This window comes from Rhea americana, unplaced genomic scaffold, assembly GCF_003343005.1.
Source record: "Rhea americana isolate MKP2758 unplaced genomic scaffold, rheAme1 scaffold_65, whole genome shotgun sequence".
Taxonomy (NCBI): Eukaryota; Metazoa; Chordata; class Aves; order Rheiformes; family Rheidae; genus Rhea; species Rhea americana.
The window spans coordinates 2,031,368-2,044,581 of record NW_028186812.1 but is presented as its reverse complement, the minus strand read 5'-3'; the positions used below and the strand labels follow the sequence as shown (position 1 = coordinate 2,044,581).

General features: G+C 34.7%; 1 protein-coding gene across 1 annotated transcript in view; it reads right to left on the bottom strand.

Annotated features, from left to right (window-relative positions):
- The window catches only part of NBEA (neurobeachin), a 519,273-nt gene that overhangs the window by 340,070 nt on the left and 165,989 nt on the right, over window positions 1–13,214 (bottom strand). Inside the window, exons 14-21 of the mRNA XM_085320669.1 lie at window positions 12,129–12,208; window positions 11,247–11,309; window positions 11,040–11,137; window positions 8,836–8,928; window positions 6,781–6,889; window positions 1,023–1,104; window positions 702–825; window positions 166–358 (exon numbers count right to left, since the gene is read on the bottom strand). Of these exons, the coding sequence (XP_085176795.1) occupies window positions 166–358; window positions 702–825; window positions 1,023–1,104; window positions 6,781–6,889; window positions 8,836–8,928; window positions 11,040–11,137; window positions 11,247–11,309; window positions 12,129–12,208 (842 nt within the window). The remainder of the gene's footprint in view (window positions 1–165; window positions 359–701; window positions 826–1,022; window positions 1,105–6,780; window positions 6,890–8,835; window positions 8,929–11,039; window positions 11,138–11,246; window positions 11,310–12,128; window positions 12,209–13,214) is intronic.

The following is a 13,214-nucleotide window of genomic DNA, read 5'->3' as shown; positions in this document are numbered from 1 at the left end:
GGACCTACTCAGATGATAAAAAGTGCTACCTTGACATATGTTCCAATAGCCACCAGATGGCACTAAATCACTTTAAATCTTGTCCACTTAATTTCTAGCCACATTGGAGGAATTATCAATAAAAAAAAAAAAAAAAAAAAAAAAAATCCACAAATCATTTCTTACCTTGGAATGAGCTATAGAAAGAGTATCCACCCACACTCTCCATCCTCCCCATTCATATTTTATTGCATGATATAACAGAATACGGAAAATGTTGTAAACCATCTCTGTGATCTTCTGTTCTTCAGAGTTCTTAGGGTTAATGTATCCCAGGGAAAACATCCAGTCCTGCCACACTGAACACTGAAGTAAACATCTAAAGTGAAATAATTAGGTCAAAATTTATCCAAACGAAGCTTCTTTATTTTGACATTGAGATGGTTAAAATAGAAGGAAAATAATACAGCATGTCTYCTCTGAACATGAATCCAGTATTAGTAACAGACTTTAAATACTTCAGGATCAATAAAATAATTTAAAGTATATTCTGAACAGAGAAGTAAATATTAGCTCCTGACTTAAGAAGAGTCACCAAAACCATATTCCATTTATTTTAACATATTCCATTTAACATATAGTATAAAACTCAACACATAAATTGCTGTTACACCTAAGTCAAGGTTTATACTAATGAGAAAATATCATACGTAATAACATACCTTCTGTTTTCACGGCTATTACTGAAAAGTTTTATCATATCAGATAAGAACAAACGTCGAACTTCCATCAGCTCTGCACTTGGAGTGGAGTTTTTTAACAGTGTTGCCACCACCTTAAGAATCACTTTGAAAAAATATATCAGTTACATATTTTAAAAATATTTGTAAAAGAAGTTGTTGACAACAACTAATGTAAATAATAAGTGAAACCAAAAAGCATTTGAGATATTCTAATGAATTTCTTCTCCTTTCTGAAACATCTCTTTTCAAAAAAACCTAGTGAAGACTTTTATCATTATAAACATAACATATGGTCCTTACTTGGATTCTGAATTTTCACTGTAGAATCTGGCTCTGGATGTGGTTTATGAACAACTTGAGTACATACTTGCTCTGTCAAAATCTAAAAGACAAAATATTAAGTTCCTTTTACCATTTTTTTTACTTAAGCATAAAATGTCTTTGTTACTGTTTATTTTGTTAAGAATAACATTTACCATGACTACACCATAACTTCCTATGATAAATTTTGGTAAAATATTTCTATTCCTCCAAGAATGGAAACAAGGAAATTCCTCTATGCAAGGAGCAAGACTTTTACAGATTGAGAAGGCTGGCTAACTAATTTTTTATTTAGCTGGCTAACTATACAATAATGCTGTTTTAAATATATGGGTTTGTGTAAGCCATACATTACAAAAGATAAAGCCTTATGTGTGACAGGTGCTGTATGACTCAAAATGGTATTTATTGGAGACAAAGATGGTTAACAATGGGTAAAGAACTGTCTAAGATGCTATTTCAATTCTATGTTGATCCTAACACGTTCATCTTAATCTCTTTAAAATTCTGCCACAGAAGAAGGCACAAAAGATGAAAAGGAAACAGTTTTGTTTGAAACACCTGTCATTTTCCTAATGAAGTAATTTGTGTCTCCAGAATACCTATTGTCAAATTTAATTTACTCTTGTTTGTACCAGTGATATTTGGATGCTACAGTAAGTAAAATCACCATAATTGCTTTAAACAATTCACAGGTACGCCAAACAGGTATTCCTCCTCTAAGTACATTTACTATAATACAGATGTTAAATAAACACATCAGCTATATTTAAGAGATCCACAAGTCAAATGTCTCATTTTATATCTTAAATTCAATAAATATACTGACAACTAAGCAAAGATTCTGGAAGCGTTCTGAAACAGCATTAAAAGTGAACTCAATTGATTAAATTTTGCTGTGAACCACAAATAGCTTCCTTATAAATTTCATCTGCAGAAATTGAGCTAAGGCTATTTAACCACAAAGCTGGTGAAATCAATAAATTATTCAAGTTTAAGATCCATTAAGGAATAACAGTGGGACATATAAGAAAAATACAGGTATACTTCATTAAAAAGTTTGGTTTATGTTACTTTAGATATGCTGGGTGTTAAAGATGCTTTTCAAAAATTGGAATAAAAGCAGGTCAATTGCTTCTGCTATACCAATAGCATATTTCCATCAGTAGGTAGATTACTTAAGAGTTTTTGACACAAAAATGCAGTACAAATTTCTAAATATGTGGTATGATTCTTAAAGAGTTTGAAAATACTCATCACTCCTCAGAAGACATCAGATTTGGATGTTGTATTAAGAAACATGTCACTAATAGGAATCCTCAAAAGTCAAATGAAGTTATAAACCTAAAAGAGGCATGAAAATCAAAAAGTTGCTCTGAAACTTTCAGAATATGAAAACACATTTGTAGCATAACTTTCAAAAATCCCTATAACTAAGCAATTTGGAAAAGTCAGTTCTACAGGTACAAGAAGAGTGTTTGCAGAACACTCTGTAAAATGAAGACAAAATATATATTTTTATATATATATATTAACATAAATTGTGCAAACTATTTGTGTAATACTATGGCATATGATGTGGATATATATTGATCTATTTGCTGCTGCACGATCTATTCAGTACTGGTGAGGCCACATGTGGCATACTACGTCCAGCTTTGGGCCCCCCAAACTTGAAGAGCAGTCCAGCAGAGGACCAAACAGATGACTAGGGGACTGGAACACACAATACACAAGAACAGGCTGAGGGAGGTGGGTTTATTAGCCTAGAGAAGAGAGAGAGAAAGAGGGAATATAACTGAGGTCATCAGCTATGTGAGGTTTTACAGAGAGGACAAAGCTAGACTCTTTGGAGGAACTGGAGATCTGTGTGTGGTTGCAGGGCCATTATCTCATTGCAGTTACAGAGACAGGGTGGGATAACTCATGTGACTGGAACGCTGTCATGGATGGCTATGTGCTTTTTAGGAAAGACAGGCCAGGAAGGTGAGGTGGCAGAGTTGCTCCTTATGTGAGAGAGCAACTGGAATGTATTGAGCTCTGCCTAGGGGTGCTCTTCATCCGAAGAGCAAGTCGAGAGCTTATGGGTAAAGATCAAAGGGCAGGCCAACATGTGGGACACTGTTGTGGGTGTCTACTACAGGCCACCTGATCAGGAGAAGAAAGTCAACGAAGCCTACAGACAGCTGGAAGTAGCCTCCTGATCACAGGCCCTGGTTCTCATGGGAGACTTCAACCACTCTGATAGCTGCTGGAAGCACAACACAGTATCGATGATAACTTTTTGACACAGGTAGTGGAGGAGCMAATGAGGAGAGGTGTGCTGCAGGACCTTGTACTAACMAACAAAGAAGGACTGGTTGGAGGTGTGAAGGTTGGGGGCAGCCTTGGCTGCAGTGACCATGAGATGGTGGAGTTTAGGATGTTGCATGGAGGAAGCAAGCCAATAAGCAGGATCGTAACCTCGGACTTCAGGAGAGTAGACTTTGGCCTCTTCAGGGAACTACTTGGAGGAATCCTATGGGTTAGGGCCCTAGAAGGAAGGGGGGTCCAAGAGATCTGGTTAGTATTCAAACATCACTTCCTCCAAGCTCAAGAGTAGTGCATTCCAAGGAGAAAGAAGTCCAGCAAAGGGGGCAGGAGACCTGCATGGATGAACAGGGAGCTCCTGGCAAAACTCAAACAGAAGAAGAAAGTACACAGAATGTGGAAGAGGGGACAGGCCACTTGGAAGGAATACTAGAATGTTCTCAGAGTATGCAGAGACACTGAGGAAAGCTAAGGCCCATTTGGAATTAAATTTGCCAAGAGATGTCAAATGCAGCAAGGATGACATCTTCGAATATATCAGGAGCAGAAGGAAGCCTAGGGAAAGTATGGGCCCCACTGCTGAATGGAGTGGGTGCCCTGATGATAAAGGATACAGAGAAGGCAGTTACTGAATGCTGCCTTTGCTTCAGTCTTTACTGCTAAGGCCAGCTCTCAGGAATCCCAGACCCTGGAGACAAGAGGAAAAGTGTGGAGAAAGGAAGACTTTCCCTTGGTTGAGGAGGATCAGGTTAGAGATCTTTTAGGCAAACCTGACATCCACAAATCCATGGATCCTGATGGGATGCACCTACAAGTGCTGAGGGAGCTGGTGGATGTTATTGCTAGGCCGCTCTCCATCATCTTTGAAAAGTCATGGAGAACAGAAGAGGTGCCTGAGGCCTGGAAGAAAGCTAAAATCACTCCAGTCTTCAACAAAAGACAGGAGGAGGACCCAGAAAAATACAGGTCAGTCAGCCTCACCTCCATCCCTGCAGAGGTGATGGAACAGCTCATTCTGGATGTCATCTATAACCAGGTGGAAGAAAAGGAGGTTATCAGTAGTCAGCATGGATTCACCAAGGGGAAATCATGCTTAATCAATCTGATAGCCTTCTGTGTAGATGAGGGGAGAGCAGGAAGGCTTTTGACTGTCTCCTGTAACATCCTCCTAGGAAAGCTCAGGAAGTGCAGGCTAGATGAGTGGACAGTGAAGTGACTTGAGAACTGGCTGAAAGGCAGAGCTCAGCGGGTTGCGATCAGTGGTGCAAAGTCTAGTTGGAAGCCTGTAGCTAGCGGTGTCCCCCAGCGGTGTCAATACTGGGTCCAGTCCTGTTCACACATCTGTGGTTCACCGATTCAGTGAGTCTGGTGAGAAGACATTTAGCTGTTTCCCTATGAAGTTCACACTATCTTCTGTTAACTCATGTTTTACATGATTATTTGTCTAAGTCTTTCATACAAGGTCTTTAGTCCAATGATTTGTCTGGATTTTCCTATTGCATATAATAAATTTGCATTATTTTTATAAAGTCTCAGGACTGTAACTTGAAAAGCAGTTGCTGATATAAAACCCCTCACAGAAAACGATAAAGAAGGGGACTGTGTTCCTTCTGAAAATGATAGATGCAACATGGTAGGAAAGAAGACTAAGATGACAGCCTTTAAAGAAAAGCATCAAAGCTAAGGGGGAAGGCAACAGGCTTCCAGAAAAGAGTAAAGATGCGGTTTAACACCCATCAGACAGACAGAGGCTTAAGGAATATCTCACTGCGAGAGGACTCTGTGGTATATGGTATAACAGGGAATGTCTATAACATGGGTTGAATAGACAGCAGCAGTGCTTTCAAAGAAAAGGTGCTGATTAGTACCTTTTAAGAAAAGGTACTTACTAGTTACTACTCTTGTTTTCCCAGAGACACAAATCTCTCAAAATATATACAAAAATGTAGCTATATAGGTACACATATAAACATAGTTATTGTAACAAGTCAAATTAACTGAATTCTTTAACGATAAGCCTTCYCTTTAAATATAATTTAGAGTGTAAACATGTCTATTGGAATCTGGAATCTCATTACTACCCTCAGATTCACTTGCTCCCTTCATGTTCGTGAATCCTATATTCTCGCTTGCATAGAGGCAGAGCTTCAACATGTTCCCATCTTAAAGTACCTTAAAAGCCTTAACCTTAAAAGTTACAGAGATGCCTAACATGCATGCTATGAAACCTGGCCCTACATTCCTCTCTCCTCCTCTGGCTAGTTTTTGGAATGTAAATGGCTGTGGACGCTGCACTCCATAATGACTTCAATTTTGTCACAGAATTGTAGGTACTTTCTGAGCATACCAATTAGAGAAGCTTTCAGGAAATCTGCATGCATCTAGACTGTGAAACTAAAATGGTCAAATCACACAGGGCAAGCGTAGTAAAGACAATGAAGTCCTCACATAAATGCAATAAAAAATAAATTTTGACATCTGAAAAAGTCATTGGCAAATACACAATATTCAGGTTATTACAATCAGAGGAAAAAGTTTTCTATATTGCTTAGAACTGTAAATAACAAGCACCATTTTAGCCTTCTATGGTTTTTTTGGATCCAAGACTCAGTATACGGCCATTACACGTATTTGTGTCCAAAAAAAAAATCTTCCTAGTATGTAAAATACTAAAAAATTATAGAAGATTCAACTCTCAGTTGCTATTAAAAAAAAAAATGAAGATTGGACAGGATCTTTATTCATTTGGAGGCTTGAGGACACTGCTTTGGATCAACTTGATGTTGATAATATTTTGGTTTAAGTGAATTGCTTATCATCAAAGCTTCTGCAAGAGGCTAGTAGACAACTGAATACTTCCAGGTCATATTCACTTGCCTCAAGCAGCTTATATTACATCAAAGTGATTGTGTTCAGTTATTATTTGGATTACTATCAACATTACTAGTAAAAAAAAAAGAAAAGAAAAAAAAAAGAAAAACAGCACTTTTCAGGAGTTTGTAAGCTTCAAAGGAATTGCACAAAAAATAAAAAGACACATCTTTGGCCCCAGCACTTTCCATTACTCATTACAACAATGGAGTAGTAATTACTAGACTGCAGTAACCTTCCCCCCTCCCCTCCCCCTTTTTTTTTGGAAAGTGATAAGCATCTTAAATAGCAGAACATTTTCTATCTCCTTTTGTAATGCTATAGATAGATGGAAAGTTTTACTGAGAATATGTAAAAAGTATAACTTTGTTTATAAAACTATCCAAAGTGTAGCAAAATAAATTCTGAACCAAGCAATCATATCTTAGAATTGCTAATTAAAATTTTCTCAGGGTCTAGAGAATGAAGATATCTTAAAACATAAGATCATAAAAATATAATTAAGTCATAATTTTTACAACAGAGATCATAATCTGTATGTTTAATTGATTTGTACCTCATAAAGTGTGTTGTATGTTGTAATGGTCACTGTATTTGTATGCAGCATCAATCTTTCTCCCAGAAGAGTGAAAAGACTGTGTGTATGCATGATTTCAACTTTTCGCCTAGATGAGAGAGAAAAAAAAAAGCAAAGGATATTGACAATTTTATGTAGATGCAAAAAAAAAAAAAAAAAAAAAAAAAGCCAAATATTTTGCTGTAGTGCTAAAATGTTCTTAAAGCCTGCTATTCCTCAACTGTTATGAATTAAAAATCATTGAAGATATTTCTTAAAATGAATATTATTGTAGTACACACAAAGGTTCTCAGAATGTTATTCTGTATTTGGAATGGGCTTTTGTATAAAATAAATGACACATCATTCTCATCCATCACAATTTTCATGGCAGAAAACAATAAAGTAATTCATTTCTATCCTCCTCAGCCTGAGAAAGTTCATGATATTCACAGGCTGGCCAAAATGTGATCACTGGGGAATGTATCTTTTGCCACTCACTCAAGGCTCATGAGTACGCATCTTTAGATCTTCCAACAAATACACTAACATTTACAGACTTTATCAAAACTGTTCATATATAATTTTCTCATGCAGCCAAAATAACAAAACTCTGGCACATTATATTTTAGAAAGCAAACAAAAAAACCCACTAAAGAGTTATGAAATTGCAAGAGACTGGGGTACATAACTTAGCATTTTCCTGTCAGCATCAAAACATACTAGCATCTTTAAAAATAGAGACAAAAGTGCCTTTTGTTAGTAAATCAGTGAATTTCATCTCTCCCATAATCATATTCTCTTTTAACTGCATATAACTGTAAATAAACACAGTGCTTACTTTACATTGCATCATTAAACTTATCTACTACCTTAATACAAAATCAGAAAACATATTCAAAATAATAATTATAGGAAAGAGTCAAAACAACATCAATTTTTAAAAATAAAGTTTCCTGTTTTTTAAAAACTACGAAACATCCTTTCTTGTGATTAATTATTAACAAAGTTTAAATGAATAATGAATTAATGAATGACAGAGATTTACACCATACAGATTCATTCTAGAACTTTTGAAATGAATACATCATAATTTTCAGGCAGCCATAAAAAAGAGGGGTAACATCTTGTAACAGTGTGTTCTTTTCATTGCACAGAAGAGTGTTGATGAGTTACTTGAAAGAAAAACTAAAAGAACTAAACTTCATGAGCTATCATATAGGAACTTAAGTGCAAATTCAGTGGAATATGCATACTGATTCTGTTTAAACCAAACTTAACTTTGTAGCTAGCAGGTTCAACTTGTACTATTTCTAAAGATGGATGTACTTTCTAAGAAAATGTATAAATTATTCTAAAGAAAGGAAGAAATTGTTGTTTTCGAGAAACTTGTACACAGGCTAATCACTATGAAAAAATATTAAGAAATAACATAAATATTACAGGTTAATGTATTTGTGCAGCTATATGTTGCTGTATTTGAGATATGGTATATTTTCATGTAAAAAATTATTAAACATACATAAACACATAATCCCTCTTTCTTGTTTGAAGAAGGTTTAAACATGCAGATTAAAACAAACAAAATTAAGTAACTGTGGGCAGAATTGCTTTTTGTGGTAGAGTATAAAGAATAGGGGATGGCAGAGAAGGGAAAGAACAGGATCAAATTGGACAAATTTCTGATAATACTCATACTTTCTACCACGCATAGGTATGTATAGTGGAATATGCAACATACCTTTACAAAATGAATTTTGAAAAAATGTTTTTAGGTCATTTTAAGACTTAAAATTGGGCACATCATGTATTTGGCAGACAATCATTATTTATTTTCAAATTTCATAGTAGTAACAAGTTAAGTAGCAAATTAATTATTTTATCCCAATGCAATTTAGATACCACAATCTGTAAATGATTAATCAGAAAACTCAACAATGATATTCTAGAGTATTCCTAAAGACTATCATATAGTATATAGTAATAGGCACAGAAAGACAAAAATTATGAACTTACTTAAATACATCAACATAATAATTTTAAAACTACACTTACTTATGACCCAAATGTTTAAGAAAATATCCAAGGACCTTCAAAGCTTGCACCCATATACTCTCACTTTTGGAGGCCAACAGTTTATAAATTACTCTAAAAAGAAGAAACAAATTCAACATTTTTTTTCAGCTTATTACTAACAGTCACACATTTAGATTATATTTCACTGAATAGGGAAATTACACAATAAAGTTAGGAAAAGAGAAAACTAACACTTTACACAAGATGGAAGGATATCCTTAAATCACTAAGTACAGCTTTAGAGTTTGAATCTAAATCCTTTAAAAACAGGAAAATAATTCAGGCAGTCACCAAAGGATATATATCAAAGCCAGAAGTTCTGTACAATTTTGGCTGTTAGTCTAAATATAGGTCAGACACCTGCATTCAGTTTAATGTTTCATAGCAGAAAACTACAATCTTTGCCATATTTCTAAATTGACAAAATCAAATTAAAAAGCCCAAGCAGTTGTAGCTCAAGACAAGAGAAGCAGCTTGGAGAAGTCAGAGGAGTTTACAGTTTCTTAGATGGATGATTCTGGATGCTACTAGAAAACCTTTTTTCCTCCTTAAAAGTACTGCTCAATGTCTTTTCTGCACAGGATATGGTACTTTCGTTAAATAACAGCACGTTCATATGGAAGTTTCATTTATCAAAAGCAAAACATGGCAATATGTTGCACACCCATAAGCACACACAAAATGCTTATAGCTATAAAGCCACGATTGCTGAATCAATTTAAAGTAAGAAAAAACACAAACACTGTTTTGACATCCTGGATAAAACAGGCCTCAGAGTTGAACCCAATTATATGATCAAGTCAAACACAGACTGTGTAGTCTTTCAGAAAGGCAAGTAGTCTTGATTTGAGGATACCAAGACACAGAAAACCTTACTCTTTCACCAGACAGCTCTTCCTCAGTTTTAATTTTTTCTCATATTTAAAAATTTCTATCTTGTTTTCCCATTTGAAAGTGTTTAGCTTCAGCTTTCAGCCATTGCTCTTCCCCTTTCTCCACTAAAGAGCGCTTTAGAAGATAGTATCTTCCTCTTGTGAAAGGACTTGCACTATTATCAAGTGACCTCTGAAGCTTTTTCACTTTGATAACCTAAGCAGACCAACCTTTAATTCTGTGTAAGGCATTTTTTTCATCACTTGAGTGTTGCAACATTGTGTATCCTCTCCACTTTTTCAACATCTTTCAAACCCCATAATCTAAAAAAAATCTAATATTGGTATTATGAATGTTATATAAAGATGCTTTAACTCCTCTTGATCAGTCTCACCCTTCTTGGAAAGGTGTCTGGCATACCAACCTCTCCCCTCCCCCCTCCATTATTAGTTGAAGACATAGAACTATAGACAYGGAATCAAATCCTAAATGTGGGTATAATCAATCTTTTCTACATTTGTGTGTGTGTTTTTTTGTTTTTTTTTTAATCAACTGGCATTGCCATTCAAACAGTTTTAAAAACAAGTAGTGGAATGGAGCAATGGAATAAACTGCTTGAACTTATGAGATAAATAGACTTTTGTTTATCTGGTTTTGCAAGCCTCTTGCATTTTCTAAAGTATTTTTAGAAAAACATAAAATAAAAAGCTGTATTATCATTAAATAGATACAAAAAASGTTTATATCCTCTAGGGAGTGGGACCAACCTTTGCCTTACCAAATTAGATGCAAGAACACACCAAAATAATACCGCTTCTCTGATATTTATCACTTATTAAATTTACTGACAAACACATAAACATACGAATTGCACAGATACTTTAAGTCTTTAGAGAGTATTTAAAAAGGTTAGCCCAGGATTTCTCTCATCTCTCTCCTCTCCCCTCCAAATTATGTAAAACATCCAAAGACAGAATATTCAAAGCGATTCTGAAATATATACTTGGCTTTTTTTGATGTTTCTCGTTAATTACATATTCTATTTGAGATTGAGAAGCAAGTACAACACTACATATGCCTTCAGATATGATAATGTGAATTCTAAGGGGAAAATTTTTGCCTCAGAGCTATTAAAAATACACTTTTTGAGCTATTAAATATACCTTGTTTTTAAGAAAAATATAGTCTAAATAAATATGATTGTACCTTAAAWGGAAAACAATTATGAGATTTATGTGAAAAAGAAACAGTCTAGAGAGGGATAATTCCAGAAATTACTACCAAAACATTTTCTCACTTCACTCTCTTACCGTATTCCATTTCTTTGATCAAAGGCAGGTATCATGGATGCTGGATGTTCAGACATTAGGGCCACCAGCAGCTGCAGTACATCATGAATGTTTTCATCCTGTGTGACAAGCATCGACATGATTCTACAAACTAGCCTCAGAAGCAGGATTTCCATAGAGCTGGTACAATGGGTTACAGTAAAAGACAAGGTAATTACAGAAATGTACCTCATGCATTGTTAATAAGTAATTTAATATGCTCTGTAGTTCATCTTCTTTCACTCCTCGATCCTAAAAAAGAAGGAGTATTTCTTCAGAGGGAATACATTCTTTAAGTTTAGTTTAAAAACCCCAACAATTATGAAATTTACTGTCTACAACATATTTTTAAAGACTTGGACTTAGTTAAGTAATCCTAAAAATTTACTCAATAAACTCGAAGGACTAAATGCTCTCTTTTACTCCATCCCTTTTCCTTATCATATTGGCAAATACAAAAACAGACTAAAATCAGCCCTCTAATCCTGCTAGGAAAGTTTTTTATAGTATGAGGAATCCTCAGAAGATAAGATGCTATTATTGCCTTTCCTCCAATCCTTGGTACAAGACCCGAGAAATGGAAAGAATAAGATAGGCCAAAAAATGCAGTTTTTCAGCCCAGTCTCAAAGAGAGGATTATTCCTCAAAGACCAGTGTTCAGCAGTGACAGACAAATTCCTTGCCTGTTTCAACCAGTTGTAGGACCAAAAAGGAATAAAGCAGTGACTAACTTAACCACCATTACCTTCTTAGTAGGTATTAGTAGAGTATATTATTGTATTATATATGATATAAAACATGGCCTTGACAGATTTCTGTAGTGTCATATATTTCTGCAAATACTTTTAGTTAAAAATATATAAGCAGTTTGGTGAGGCTAGTAAGTATTGTATGAATTCATTATATTTATATTGAATATAAGAAGTAAGTGCATCAACATTAAAATTAATCAGAAGCAGATACAATATTTGATAGGTATTACATATCCATTGCTCTGAAAGAACCTATCATATCTATTTAACAGATCTTAAAGTTTTTCATCAATGTAACATTCTGCAATAGACTTTTTACCTTCAGTATAAGTTGTTTCAAAAACAGAAGCATAAATGCTCTTAGTGATATAATTTCTTTCTGTGAGGGCCGAGGACCATCTGGAAGAACAAAATATACCACTTTTAAATATAACTTGATTCCTTTAGTGACCACAGTTTCTTCAGGAAATCACAGTTTCTAGTACAGATTTAGTATTCTATCCATTATATAAAAATTCATATTTGCAAATGATATCATTTATAAACTTTCAGAATCACATTATGCAACATCAATAAGCATTATGTGATGTTTCAGTTTCAAAAAAAGAAATCCAAATATTTTGTTTTATTTTTCCAAGTGAAGACACAGGAATATGAAGGGTAAGAATCAGGTCTAGATTCATGTAACTAAATGAAAGTGTATGCTCTATAGATGTCTCCACATGACCTAGGAATTGAACTCCTTGTGCAATCAAAAACTCTTTATTGATCATCCACTCAACTGATCCTGGTCAGTGCCCATGTCAAAATAAAAATTAATAGTTCTATTGACTACATTGAGCAGAATTCCACTGGGTGTAATGAGAGTTTAAATACCTAGTAGGTATCTGCACTGTAGACATGYATACTTAAAAGAGTTCAGTGAGTAGTATTTCCAACTCAGTTAAACCCAATAWTTTATTTATTTRTTTATTTTTAAGTCTTTTTTCTTTGAAGTGAAGTCAATGCATCGCACACAGTAATTTACGTCTGTGCTCACTGCAAACYTGAAAGTGAGTTCTGTTTGTTTGATTAACAGGAAGAAAGAGTGGTCTGTTCAAGTTATCTTGCCTCTTTTGGAAGGGAGAAAGAAGGAGAACTGGGGACTTTTCAGAATGAAACAAGTAAATCTCAAACTTTGCCCCCTCAGTACTTCAAAACAATGAGGATAGCACTGTGAAAACCTATCATATCTGTTTTAAAGATAGAGAAACTATTTCATACAAGTAAATTTGAATGGCATCATGAAACATATATTTCCCATTGTAAAAACAGAAATTAAGTGCATGAGTTTTTAAAGCAAAAACACACTTCGAGACAACAGCTATTTTTTTGCCTATTATGCATGCAAAATTCACTCTTCTAA